Raw genomic sequence first — 14,672 nt, forward strand, 5'->3', positions numbered from 1 at the left:
GCCTGTCTGTGATGTCAGAATAACCCTGGAAACCGGTCACAGGTATAAGATTGTGAAGTGAGAGCTAGAGATATTTTAAGACTAGATATTACCATGTGGGAGTCATTACCAGAGAAGAAGGGGACTCATGCAGCTCTCATTGTGAGGAGATTACTGGGTGAAGGGCTCGGAGCGATGGGGCGTGAAGGGGAATTATCTATTATAATGGGGATGATAGACTTAGCGCACGGGCCACGGTGATGGGTAAACACAGGGTACGGAGAGACAGATAGGGGATAGGACAAGCAGAGAGAGAGAGAGAGAGAGAGAGAGAGAGAGAGACAGACAGAAAGACAGACAGACAGACTGACAGTTTTACAACATACAATGTATTAGTAAAACGGGAATATTGACACATAAAGGAGGAAAAGGAGACAATGCAAGGAGGGAAGTGAAGGGAAGGGAGAGGAGCGTGAGATGGAGTGAGGGAGAGGGTAGGGAGAGAGTGAGGGCAGGTGTGTACTGAACATGGGCAGCGGCAGGTGTTAATCCTCCTACTGATTGACAGCTGTTGAGTAGAGGGAGGGGCGGACACAGGGTCGTAGAGGGGCGGACACAGGGTCGTGGAAGGGCAGGCACAGGGTCGTGGAGGATCAAGAAACAGCCACAAACAGCAACAGCCTAACTGACCAAGTCATTAACAAGCAAGCCTTGTCATAGATCGGGCCACAGGGTAGGTCACTAGTAGGTAGGTCAGCTGGAAAATGTAGAGCGAGATTTAAAAGTCGACGGTATTGTGAAGACTCGGTGATTCTCGCTCTTACAGGGACTTTCAGTGTGTAAATTTGAAAATAATCACCAACATTTTCCATGTATAGATTATTATATAATTTTCTTGTCTGGTTGACCAGACAAGCACCAAACGAGCCTGGGCAATGGCCGGGCTCCGGGAGTAGAAAAACTCTGGGAACTCATCATTTCTTCGGGAAGAAGAATGAGAGGAATTTTGGGTCTTCTCAGTAATTGTTGATTGTTACTCTTTTGGTTCGATTTGTTAAAAATTGAGGATCCTGGTGATTTTTTTGTCATTTTTCTAGCTTTCTACCATGAAAATGACTCTCAGTGGTGGCCCATGCTAACCTCCTTTTGGCGTATAGAAATATACCTAGTTGGATGAATTTTATTAGAGCCAGTTGGTCCAGTGGTTAGCGCACTGGCCTGTGAGTTTTAACACTCGCTTACCATGGGTTCACACCCCACCCGTTCCCTGTTTACCATGAACATCCTTGTCAGAGAATTTCTTGGAACCACTAATGAAAAAGTACAAGTAGATACCTTTGATGAAGTTAGAGAGTCTGCTTCCAGAACCCAGCCATGGGCCAGGCTCGTCTGGTGCTTGCCTGGTCAACCAGGCTGTTGAAGATACTTGTCTGGTTTCCTCTTGAAGACTTCTACACTTGTTTCAGCAGTGTTTCTGATGTCTTCGGGTAAGATGTTGAATAATCTGGGGCGACGGATGTTGATACAGTGTTCCCTTATTGTGCCCACCGCACCACTGCTTTTCACTGGGTTTATTTTGCAGTTCTTACTATATCTCTCACTCCAGTATGTTGTTATGGCAGTGTGCAGATTTGGGACCAAACCCCTGCAGTACTTCCCATGTATATATTATCATGTATCTCTGTCCTCCGCTCCAGTGGAAGCGTTCCAGTAATTTAAATGCTTTACTGGCTCTTTACGGGCCGTAAACGATCAACACTGAGCAGTATTCCGAATGAGGGAGCACTAGCGATTTGAAAAGTGTCGCCATCGGCATTGTTTTCCTCGATAAGTAAGACACATATGAAGCAGTTAGGTATCTATATTCCGAAACGTGTCGCCTACACAGTAGGCTTTTTCAGTCGAATACAGAAGAGTTTAGTAGAAGCAGTGGAGATGTGAAGACGATGTAATCAGTCCATCACCCTTGAAGACGTAATTATTTTTCTTGTTTTAGCTTCGCTACTTCCACCCATTTCCACTCACCTACATATATACGAGAGGACGATGACCAGGCTATAATAGCATCACTTACTTGACACCCATATCTGTTTTCACCCTTCCAGTAGCCACTTCGTCAATCTGTCTGATCACGAATGTCTGTCTGTCAACGAGTCTGTGTTTCAGCATATTCATGTGTCAGCCTGTTCGTTCCCCCTTCCATGTATCTGTCTGCCCATCCCTCGTTCACGTGCTTATGTATCCCTCGTTCACGTGCTTGTCTGTCCCTCGTTCACGTGCATGCCTGCCTAACCCTAGTTCACGTATCTGTCTGCCCATCCTTCGTTCACGTGTTGTCCATCCCCTTTCAGGTATCTGTTCATCCCACGATTACGTGCCTGCCTGTCCATTCCTCGTCCACGAGCCTGTCTATCCCTCGTCCACGTGGCTGCCTGTCCATCCCTCGTCCACGTGCCTGTCAATCCCTTGTTCACGTGCCTGCCTGTCTATCCCTTATCCACGTGCCTGCTTGTCTATCCCTCGTCCACGTGCCTGTCTATCCATCCCTCGTCCACGTGCCTGCCTGTCTATCCCTCGTCCACGCGCCTGCCTGTCTATCCCTCGCCCACGTGCCTGTCTTTCTATCCCTCGTCTACGTGCCTGTCTATCCCTCGTCCATGTGCCTGTCTTTCTATCCCTCGTCCACGTGCCTGTCTATCCCTCTTCCACGTGCCTGTCTTTCTATCCCTCGTCCACGTGCCTATCTATCCCTCTTCCACGTGCCTGCCTGTCCATCAATCGTCCACGTGCCTGTCTGTATCCCTCGTCCACGTGCCTGGCTGTCCATCCCTCGTCACGTGCCTGCCTGTCTATCCCTCTTCCACGTGCCTGTCTATCCCTCGTCCTCGTGCCTGTCTGTCTATCCTTCGTCCACGTGCCTGCATGTCCATCCCTCGTCCACGTGCCTGCATGTCTATCCCTCGTTCACGTGCCTGCCTGTCTATCCCTCGTTCACGTGCCTGTCTGTCCATCCCTCGTCCACGTGCCTGCCCGCCCGTCTATCCGTCATGTGCCTGTCTGTCCATCCCTCGTCCACGTGCCTGCCTGCTCATCCCTTGTCCATTAAACTCACTGAACCAGCCTGTCTTCAGTACGCCTCAGAACACAGTGGCTGTTCTGTCTCGACCGCAGACGTGATAGGTATCTCGTGAAATAATCTCTACCTGCACAGAACTTGAAGGCCAGTTCCTTAATCTGCACACTAAAATAACACCTTACTAAGGTGTAGGATAAATTTTGCGTAAAGTTGGGGTTGATTACCTTCTGATTATTCCGATTTGATCTCTGACCAACCCTCCTGGTTGATGACCTGATCACTTAAGCTATTGGTGTTAGCAGCACTCAGTCCAGCGCTTGCATCACAGCCCGACTGATCAAGAATTCTCTGGATAAATTTATTGGTTCAATCTTGAAGAGAGTTTTTTTTTTGTGTGTGTGTTTCTCGTATATTTAGAGGGAGGGTGTTGAAAAATGTTGAATGCTGTATCTTAGTGTATCCGTTGAGGCTCCCGCTCTTGTAAGAACTAATTTCAATTTCAGTATCATTTTCCTCGCAGTTATGCTAGTAACATTTGTTTTCCTTTAGTGTAAATTCTTTCGACATGGTTACCTATAGGATCCTTTACGTTTCCTTTCTGTTCAATAATTTGATCTCGTTTGGCATTTTTCGAGATTTCATTTCTTATTTTTTGTCATTAGAAAATAAGTAGTTAAGTGATGTCCTCACTGAGAATATTGTTTTCTATGTTCCAGTGGAAGACTTGGTTTATATCGGCTTGAAGATTTTACCGTGTCCTCAGTGGATGCCACTCTCATACACATTACAGTGTAGTTGAACAGCGGGCCACCAGCAGCAACAGCCTGGCTGACCAGGTAAACACCAGACGAGCCTGGCCCATGGCCGGGCTCCGGGAGTAGAAAGACTCTCGGAACTCGTCAAAGGTATCGTTTGTTGAGGATGATACAGCGGTGACTGAGTCATAGTCTGTCAGATATGAGGATGAGACTCGGGGCGAGTATTGTGCTGTCAGGAACTGTTTTTTTCAGTAGACAACTTTAAATTTTATTTCGTTGACTATTACTCTTTGGGTTCAGTTTGTTAGAAAATTCACAATCGATCTGTCCACTTATCCAGTTGTTGTTTTTACTGACATGGTCAGACTTTTCAGAGGCTTGTCTTCCACAATCACAAAATAGTAACTGGGCAGCTTCCTTCTGCAGGTGCCGGATCAACTACGTTGTGATGGTTATGTGGGCCCTGCAGGCAGCTAGCACAAACAGCCTGGTTGACCATACGTTCAGCAGGAAAGCTTTTGATATATCATTGAAGGCTCTCGAGAGTCTTTCCTGCTCTCGCAGCCAGGCTTTGTCTGGTGCTTGCCTGATCAGCCAGACGGTTACTGCTGGCTGGCGGCCCACTGGTGTAAGGAGCCTTTGATATACCTTTGAAGAATTTCGAGAGTATATCTACTCTCTGAGCCTGGCCATGGGCCAGGCTCGTCTGGTGCTCGCCTGGTCAACCAGGCTGTTGCTGCTGGAGGCCCGCTGCCCCACATAGCCATCACAGCGTGGTTGATCTGGCACCTGGTGAAGATACTTGTCTAGTTTCCTCTTGAAGGCTTCAACACTTATTCCAGCAGTGTTTCTGATATCTTCTGGTAAGATGTTGAAAAGTCTGGGACCCCGGATGTTGATACAGTGTTCCCTTATTGTCCCCACCGCACCCCTGCTCCTCACTCCAGTATGTTGTTATGGCAGTGTGCAGATTTGGGACCAAGCCCTCGAGTACCTTCCAGGTATATATTATCATGTACCTCTCTCTCCTCCGCTCCAATGAGTACATGTTCAAGACTTGCAGGCGTTCCCAGTAGTTTAGGTGCTTTACTGGCTCAGTGTGAGCCGTAAACGATCTCTGTATTTGTTCCAGCTCCGGTATTTCTCCTGCCCTGAACGGGGCCGTCAGCACTGAGCAATATTCTGGAAGTATTCCTGGAAATATTCTGGAAATATTCCTGGAAATAGGTCACATGTATATCACGTTTACGAGAAGCAAGAGCGTCCTGCTCTGAACCCATTTTGTTCCCAGTTCTGTAAATATTGTGATACCTCAGGATTTTTTTTTTTCTAAGATTTTCGAAAATGTGAAATTTTATTGCTATTTGGTTGTGCTTTTTTTTTTATTTCTAGGTTGCTATTTCTTCATCGACATTGTTGTCTTTACTGCTGGGCCTAGCCTAGGCTCTTTTTCTATTTATGTAGCCTTTCCTCTCCCCCACTTATTTATTCTTCATCTGCTGTAACAGCCTGGTTGATCAGACCCTGATCCACCGGGAGGCCTGGTTAAGGACTGGGCCGTGGGGGCGTTGACCCCCGGAACACCCTCCAGGTGAGTTTGTAATGGAGTGTAATGATCTACTGCTGCTTAGGTAATGGCTCACTCACCCCTTGTAGGGTTTTACCTGTAAGTTATTCTAGTTTTAGACAGTGTTTCAAGGATTATAATGTAAGGATTTTTATGCATATACTTTCGGTCGGGAGGGGGGGTGAGGTTGCATACGAAACGTAAACGGTCATAACCGTAATCGAGACGTCAGTAAAACGTGCGTGTGAGTGTACTTGCACACCCGTGACGCTTTACAATATCCTTGTGATTGAAATGGTACGTTTGTGCCTCGTGTCGACGGTGAGGGGAGAGAAGGGAACTGAGAGAGGAAGGGGCAGCAAGAGCAAAGAGTGGGTAGGTGTAGATGAAGTGGTGAGGGAAGAGAGGAAAGTGGCGGGTTTGTAGCAAGACAAGGAAGAAGAGGAAAGGGTGCGAGGGGATGGGGAGAAGGGGAAAGGCAAAAAGGCAGGATTCAGACCATTGTCCTCCACAACAAGCTTTGCAATCGTGATGGCTTTGGTGGTGCTTCCACGAGGGGAAACTAAGTGAGGGGATATACAAACACAAAAAAAAGGAGACACGCGCTTCTTCCTTTGTGCCTGGATCAGGGAGGCAGCCAGGCGCCAAGGTAACAATGGAGGAGGGTGGTGTTGCCGTGGGCAGCTATACTTTCACCAGACAGCCTGACTGGCTGTCTGGCTGGCAGAGTGGTAGACAGTCATGCTTGCTGGCTGGCTGTCTGGCTGGCAGACAGAAAGAGAGCATTCAAACAGGCTGGTAGGCAGACATGCTGGCTGCAGGCAGATGGGAAAGTAGACAAACAGTAGGCTAGTTAGTAGTTAGAAGGATGTCCAATACGTCTGAAGCCAAGCAGCCTGGTTCGCTTACTAGCAGACCAACGCAGAGACCACAGCTCGCAGACCAACGTAGAGACCAGAGACAGTTTCCTCTCGAAGACGGTTCGAGGGTCTGTTAGTTTTTAAAAGTCTTGAATATTTTATACGTATTATTTCTTACACCTTCACTCTTGATTGGGGCAGTTATGCACAGCCAGTAGTGTTTTCCATTCTCCTGTGGAGTGATTTCAGTTCTAGACTTGAAACCAGTTCCTCAAGCATTTTTCAAGTGTAAATTGTTTGCCCGCTCTCCAGGTAGGACATTTTTAGCTGTCCACAATAAGTTAGATATTGGAATTGATGTGCCTTCTCCAGGTCTTTGAAGGAGCGCTTACTGTATACAGCAGTATTCCAATCGAAAGAGTGAAAATCAAGCACTAATAGATTAATTGAACACGCCGCCAACAAGGAGGCCTCCAGGGTAATAATCGAAATAATTGTAGAGAAAAGAAATGAGTGCGTGTATTTCTGTCTGTCTGTCTCTCTCTCTCTCTCTCTCTCTCTCTCTCTCTCTCTCTCTCTCTCTCTCTCTCTCTCTCTCTCTCTCTCTCTCTCTCTCTCTCTCTCTCTCTGGCAATCAATCGTGGCGACTTTTCCAAGAGCGTGCAGAGCGCTGCAGGGTTGCTGTGCGTCTGTCCCTCTCACAGTTGGACGGCGGAGAGACAAAGGGGACACAAAGACGCACACGTGGGCGTACTTAGTGGTAGTTAATAATTATCAAGTAGTTGGAAGACAGATAGTGGACGGTTAGGTTAATTAGTGGGTACTTAGTGTAATGATGGGGGAGGGACGGGGGCATGTGCTGAGGCAGTTCTGACCACTCTATCGTGCATCTATCTCAGCTCAATGGGTTCCAACAGCTGTGTACTCACCTATTTGTGTTGTGGTTTGTGTGTGTGTGTGTGTGTGTGTGTGTGTGTGTGTGTGTGTGTGTGTGTGTGTGTGTGTGTGTATGTGTGTGTGTTTGTATTTGTTTGTATTTGTTCTCTTTCTCTCTCTTAGGGGTCTCTCTCTTCTCAATATAGGCCTGTCTCCATTCTAGGAGAGGTGCGTGGCCAATCTTGGGTTGGGTGTGTGGCTCTAGAATAGGTGTGGCCATACTAAAATAGGTGTGGCCACCCTTAGGGTGGTGTAACTGTCCCTTTCACCATCCCTGTGTAGCTACTCTCCCGGCTTGGGCAAGGTACCAGGGATTATCACAGTGGTAGATGGCCCAAGATAACCTCCACTGCTCAACGGATTATCTTCTGTTCCAGCTTATTCCTCCTTGTGATGCTGTTTTGCTGCTGCTGATTTACTGTTTATGCTGTTGCAGTGTTTTCTCTTCATGCTGCCGTTTTAGTTTTGCTGTTAAGCATGATGACCTTAGCTGCCTTCCAGACGGATCCTGACAAATTCCTTAAGTTATTCTGATTAACTGGGTTGTGCTCTCCTAAGATGCTGTTTGGTGTTGATGGCTCCGGTCAAGGCAGGAGAGACGTCAGCTGGAAAAGATACAGATATCGTTTAATGCCTGCACTGCCTGGGTGTGGTAATGTCCGAAGACCTCACCTTCAAGGACCACAACAATGCCACTATCACATCTGCTAGGAAACTGATAGGATGGATAATGAGAACATTCAAGACAAGAGATGCTAAGCCAATGATGATCCTTTTTAAATCATTTATTCTTTCTAGGCTGGAATACTGCTGTACATTAACATCCCCATTCAAGGCAGGTGAAATGCAGAGCTAGAGAATGTACAGAGAACTTTTACTGCACCTACAAGTTCCATCAAACACCTTAACTACTGGGAGCGCCTGGAAGCACTTGACCTGTACTCACTAGAGCGCAGGCGAGAGAGAGACATAATCTACACCTGGAAGATTCTGGAGGGACTAGTCCCATTTAATATGCACACAGCAATCACTCCATACGAAAGCAAAAGACTTGGCAGGCGATGCAACATACCCCCAGTGAAAAGTAGGGGCGTCACTGGTACACTAAGAGAAAACACAATAAGTGTCCGGGGCCCAAGACTGTTCAACAGTCTCCCACCAACAATAAGGGGCATTACGGGAAGACCCCTGGTTGTCTTCAAGAGGGAGCTGGACAGATACCTAAAGACGGTGCCGGATCAGCCGGGCTGTGGTTCGTACGTTGGATTGCGTGCGGCCAGCAGTAACAGCCTCGTTGATCAGGCCCTGATCCACCGGGAGGCCTGGTCGTGGACCGGGCTGCGGGGGCGTTGATCCCCGGAATGCCCTCCAGGTAGACTCCAGGTAGGTAGCCTCCCTCTCTCTCCCAGAAAGATAGATTACGGGGAAAGCCTCAAGATACTTGGAATGTATTCTCTGGAGTAAGAGAAAGGGATAGATAGATCTGAGGATATGTACAAGCATTGATGAATTTTGTCCTCTTTGTCCTATCATAACTACTCTTTGAAAGTGTCCAGAATTTGCTACCAACACTTCCATATACAGTTCATTCAATTTACCTACTAATCTGAGACCGAAAAAACACTGTTTGATTCAACGTTTTCCAATTCGTTTAAAAGCAGTTATTTTCAGTTTTGTAAATATTTGTAACTTTTGTGACTTTTCTTAAGTTTTAGAGGAAACGTCGTTCCCTTTCCAATTTCCATATTTTTTTTTTTGTGTCTTAATGGAGTATATTTCTTCTTATAAGTAAACATGTATTCAATAGCACCTTTATCGCCCCTTGGAGATAAATTTCTCCACATTTCTGGTAACAGCAGAACCTAGAGTAACTCTGGAGATACTTTATTTCCAGTTATTCGTGTTATATTATCTTCCCATCAGGGTTTAGGCGTTCCAAGTTAGTATGTTAATGTTGTATTGATTGAAAACACTCACGGCGAATTTTTATTGAGCTATTCAGGTCTGGAATTTGAGTAAGTTGTGCTACAGGATCAGTTAACCATTCCTACAGTTCCAGCAAGTACCTGTTAACAAGGCCTCTCCTTCCACAGGTGTGAGGTACCATCGGTGTCGTCTCCAGCAAGCCAGAGCGACAGTGGGTGCGCCTCACCGTCTGAAGGCTCGGGTGGAGGCGCTGGAGGCGGCGGTGAGGTCTTGGCACCCCTGGTGAGTCTTGGCCGGGGGGTGTCTATGGGCACGGGGTCGGTGTCCACGTCGCCGGCCACCTCGTCAGTCTCCCCCGCCTACCACCCGGGCAGCGGGGGCAGCAGTAGCAGCAACAGCAGCAGCAGCAGCAACAGTGGGGCGCCTCCTCCAGCGCCCCCTCAGGCACTAGACCCCGCCTGGCTCACCCCGACTCCCCTCACTCACAATAACAACACACTACATGGTGAGTGCTTCGTCATCCTCTGTTGCTACTCTTCTACTTCTACAAGCTTGCAACATATGAAACAAATTGTAAAATTGCGCACCCCCACACATACATACATAAATATAAGATAACAGTAAACAGGTGCTATGCAGTGTGCAAAATAACCTGTCAGTCCAGTTTTACTACCCTGGACTGCCTGGGTAGTAAAACTATCGAAACCTGTCACAGGTACATCACGTATAGCCTATCTGATAATCGTATATTACTCAAACATCTTCACACAGGCGAAGATGACCTACATGTGTTTTGTTGCTGTGTTTACGTCATTATTGTCAAAGAATGCAGTTGTAATTATGTTACATTCAGTGTATTTCCTGGCCTCCTCCCTGGCCTGGCAAGAGTAATGACAGTGTCCCCCCTGACCTGGAAAGAGTAAAAACAACGTCCTCCCTGGCCTGGCAAGAGTGAAGACAATTATACCTACTCTTTTAGCAAAATCCCAAGGCCATGCTATACATTGCCATCAAATAATGAGATGCGTGGCATATATATTGTAGCATTTAGATTAGACTGCATGCTGCTAGCACCAATAGCCTGATCTGGAACCGGGCACTAGGGGCGATGACCCCCACAACAATTAAGACAGAGATACCAGGTAATTACATCACCATTTTCTTTGATGTATACGAATCTATTATATTTTTAAAATACTTGATTTGCGTTAGTTTTCTTCACTACATGAGAGCTTACCCTTTTCTTAGTAACAGAAGTGAAGGGAGAACCTACCAATAACGCTTCTGACGTGTTCACGGAGGAGCTGCCGCCTTATACTCCAGTGGCCGCCGCAGACAAGCACGACCTCTCTGCCTCCCACCTCCAGCAGCTCTACTCCAGGTGAGTCCTCCCTTCCTACAAGTGTTCAGCTCCAGTAATTCGACTATATGTGAGTCCTTCTCCCTCTTTCCTTTTCTTTCGTCTTGTTCAAATACTCGTATATAAAATAGTCATATTATCCCATGCTTAACTGGAATCTGAGTAAAAGTCTACTATAACCATCACCCCCACCACCCACTCCATCACCCCACCACCCACACCATCACCACCACCACCCACACCATCACCACCACCACCCACACCATCACCACCACCCACACCATCACCACCACCACCCACAACATCACCACCACCCACAACATCACCACCACCCACACCATCACCACCACCCACACCTTCACCACCACCCACACCTTCACCACCACCACCCACACCATCACCACCCACACCATCACCACCACCCTCTACAACCACAGTTTCTACTAGCACCAGTCTTCACTTGACCAACACCCATCTCACCTCCGTCTCCCCCTCACAGCACGATGCAGGCCTACGGCGGTAACTCGTACATGCAGCCTACTGGCTTCTACAACACCATGCCCAACTCTCAGTATTCCTACGGCACCGACTACCTGCTAAGTGAGTGTTGCTCCTCAGTCTTAGTACCTAGTGCTTATACCACACACCCACTCCTCAGTCTTGGTACCTTTACCACTCTCACTAGTTACTTATGATGTCTCTCCCGCCATGTCGAGTACCTCCCCAGTAAGTGTTCTCGATCGCACCTCGCTATTGGGTGTAATTTTCATCCTGATAGTGTAATTTGGCTCCTCGTTCAAGTCACGTCTTCCTATAATCTTCCCTCCCCTCCCTCCCTTCTCCTTTATACACTGCAGCACCTTCCTACCTCCTTCTCTTCCTTCACCTTCATACACTGCAGCACATTCCTACCTCCTTATCTTCCTTCACCTTCATACACTGCAGCACCTTCCTACCTCCTCTCCCTTTACCTTCATACACTGCAGCACATTCCTACCTCCTTCTCTTCCTTCACCTTCATACACTGTAGCACATCTCTACCTCCTCCTCCACATATCTGCAATACTTTACTAACATTTTCATTGGTGCAGGCACAACGAGAGGTCTCAACCAGAGCAGTAAGGGCACTCTGGGTTCCACTGGTCTGGGTTCGTCGTGCCTTGGTTCCACGGGTTCTCTAGGCTCGGCCAGCTCCCTGGGCTCCGCCACTGCTTCCTACCTGGCTCCCTACGGCTCCTTCAGCAGCAGTAGTGGCACTCAGGCCTGCCAGAACCCTTACTACGGTACCTCCTACAATGCCTCCTTCGCCACCGGCAACACACAAAACTACACCTCCACGCAACAGGTGGGTCCTTCTGCTGTGTGTGTGTGTGTGTGTGTGTGTGTGTGTGTGTGTGTGTATACTCACCTAGTTGTGATTGCAGGGGTCGATTCACAGCTCCTGGCTTCTCTCTTATTCACGAGCGATCACTATTCCTGGCCTGATGGGCGCTGGCATATGTACTCTTAGCTGTGTATGGAGTTTGACACAATCGCTTTCAAACTGTGTATAATCTACTCTGTGAAAGAAAAAGTAGTTCCTAACATCCCTGTATCTCATCTGTGTTATTAGCCTCCACCTGTCTCTTACTGACTCTCATTTTTCAGAGTGTGCGTGCGCTTGTATGTGTTTGTGTTCATGTATTGCTGTGTGCACGTGTATATGTGTGCAGACAGAGGATCGAGTCTTTACGTCTTGCGCTGAATGATTCACACCAACATAAGGGAGTTCCCTAAAATGAGGTTCCTTGATGCTGGTGAGGGGCTCTTGATAAAAGGAATTGTACTTGTCCTCATTGTTGGATCGAAGCTGATTAAATAAAAAAAACACGGTACAGGTGGGGTTAGAACCCATGGCCCACTACGTTTTCAGTGCTTCCCTTAGCTATAACAATTATATTAAAAAAGCGCTAGAACTGTAGGGGGTCACAGAGCCTACACGGGTTTTGCACATCAACAATAGTCACAATAACGTGGCTGGAACAAATGATCAATATCTCGCACTTGGGAGTGGAATCTTATGGAAACGTTTCGCCCTGTCCTGGCTCATTGTCATGTCGAAGAATGATGTTGCTGTGTCTGACAGTTGTGTTGAAAATTGTTTTTGAAAACCATCGGTTTTCAAAACATTCATCACACATTGTCATGTCATCACATTAATCCAAGAAGGACGGAAACGTCATGAGATTCTTCTCCCAAGTGCCAGTTATTGATGATTTGCATTTTTTATATAGACAGACATTATTATATTAATGGGTTAGAAAACCCACAAGTAGATGACTGGGACACTTGTGCAATATTTAGTTATCTTTATTGTGGAAACGTTTCGCCCACCAGTGGCTTCATCAGTCCTATACAGAGAAAAACTGGAAGATGTGAAGAGCGAGTCTTGAGGGAATCAGTCCCTCAACCTAGAAATAATTGGCTTGATAAAATCACTGGTGGGCGAAACGTTCCCACAATAAAGATACCCAAATATTGCAGTGCGTTTCATTCATCAACAAACATCATTGTTGTGAGAGATGGTAACGTGGTAGTGGGTCCCCCACACACATACTTTTGATGGGTTTCCAGAGGTTTTCTTCTCTCGGAGCTCGGCCCTGGGTTAGGTTTGTTTGGTGCTTGCCTGGTCAACCAGCCTCTTGCTGCTGGCGTCCCGCTGTCTCACATATGCAACACAGCCTGGTTGATCTGGTAGGATCAGTAGCAGGAGGTACTGAAGCAATGTGTAATTGTACTTTTGTGTACCTGTGCCTAAGTAAACTTACTGTGAGCAAATTTACTCAGGCAATTATCATACATTGTGTAAATTATCTAGTGACTTATTTCTATTGGTGTAACGTTGCTGTGGGTCTCCTTCAGCAGGGTCTGGACTCAGCCTACTACTCTGCGGCGTACGCGGGGCAGGCGGCCGCCGCAGGCAGCTACTACTACGGCCAAGGCTATGCTGGTTACATGGGCTCCTCCACCGCCTCCACCAACTCCGCCGCCGCTGCCGCCGCCGCCTCCAACGGTCTCTCCTCCGGCCTGCCCACGGCGGCCCCCACCACGCCCACAGCCACCACCTACCAGCTAACACTCCCACTAGAGAGTAAGTCTTTCTCTTCTTCTCTTGCTAATGCAGTGCTGCTAAAGTGTTCTTGATCTAAAGAGTTAGAGCTACCTTCCCATTCCACAGGTCAAACCTCATTACCACCCTTTCTACAAGCCCTGTACGACCCTTGTATGGTAGTAATAATAGTAGTTGTAGTAAACGCGGGACCTAAAAAAAAATCGCCTCTTACTTGGAAAAAGTTAATATAACTTTCGCTAAAAGAGAAATACTATAAAATAGATTAATTAATGTAACTTGTCTTAAGGCTTTCCTAGGGAAGGTGTCAGTCATGAGGCAAGTTTTATTAATTTATTCAAGAAAGAATATCACCGACTAACTCTTGATCATAACATATAATGTATATTTTTGCTTTTAATTAGAATGTAGCTTTTATTATGGGAGATGTGTAGGGGAAGAGTCAGGGGGAAGAAGGTTCATGATTATTTTTGGTGTAAGGGTATGGAGAGGAAAGCTGCATTAAGTTCATTACCGCAAGGCACTATCTTAGTACTCCTGCTGTTTCTCATCCTCGTAGCAAACATGGAGCACTAAAAGCTTCTTATCATCCTTTATGGACTTAACCAGGATAACTGTAAAGGTTACAACCTCATTAGAAAATACAGAAAAAATGCGGATAAGACCAGTGGGCAAATAAAAGTAACATTATTAAGTTTATTCAGGTACGGGTACACATGAAAGTTAAGACACATGTGCAACATCTGGATATCTTTATTATAGACGTTTCGCCATCCAGTGGCTTTATCAATACAGATTCTAGGACATAATTGAAAGACAGTAGAACTATATACAAAAGATGAGGTAATCAGTCCCTCAGCCTTGGAGTTAGTGTTCACAGCATCATGGTGGAGGAGAATCTGGAGCAAAGGCAAGAAGACTGGCGGTTATAAAGCCACTGGATGGCGAAACGTCTACAATAAAGATATCCAGATGTTGCACATGTGTCTTAACTTTCATATTGTCGGTATTTTATACCTTTCTTGCACAACGGGTAGACATAAATAATTATATAAATTATCATACATATCAGCGTAAGTGTACATTACCTAGAATAAACCC

General features: G+C 46.7%; 1 protein-coding gene across 8 annotated transcripts in view; it reads left to right on the forward strand.

Annotated features, from left to right (window-relative positions):
* Positions 1 to 14,672, forward strand: part of eya (eya transcriptional coactivator and phosphatase 2) — a 427,289-nt gene that overhangs the window by 326,550 nt on the left and 86,067 nt on the right. For 6 of the 8 annotated variants that reach the window (XM_070102143.1, XM_070102145.1, XM_070102142.1 and 3 more), the window contains 5 exons: positions 9,270 to 9,607; positions 10,351 to 10,483; positions 10,962 to 11,062; positions 11,554 to 11,807; positions 13,364 to 13,592. In XM_070102143.1, the coding sequence (XP_069958244.1) occupies positions 9,409 to 9,607; positions 10,351 to 10,483; positions 10,962 to 11,062; positions 11,554 to 11,807; positions 13,364 to 13,592 (916 nt within the window). In that variant the 5' untranslated portion in view covers positions 9,270 to 9,408. The remainder of the gene's footprint in view (positions 1 to 9,269; positions 9,608 to 10,350; positions 10,484 to 10,961; positions 11,063 to 11,553; positions 11,808 to 13,363; positions 13,593 to 14,672) is intronic. The other 2 variants (XM_070102138.1, XM_070102139.1) reach the window with 2 other exon arrangements.

This window comes from Cherax quadricarinatus, chromosome 80 (genome assembly GCF_038502225.1).
Source record: "Cherax quadricarinatus isolate ZL_2023a chromosome 80, ASM3850222v1, whole genome shotgun sequence".
Classification (NCBI taxonomy): domain Eukaryota; kingdom Metazoa; phylum Arthropoda; class Malacostraca; order Decapoda; family Parastacidae; genus Cherax; species Cherax quadricarinatus.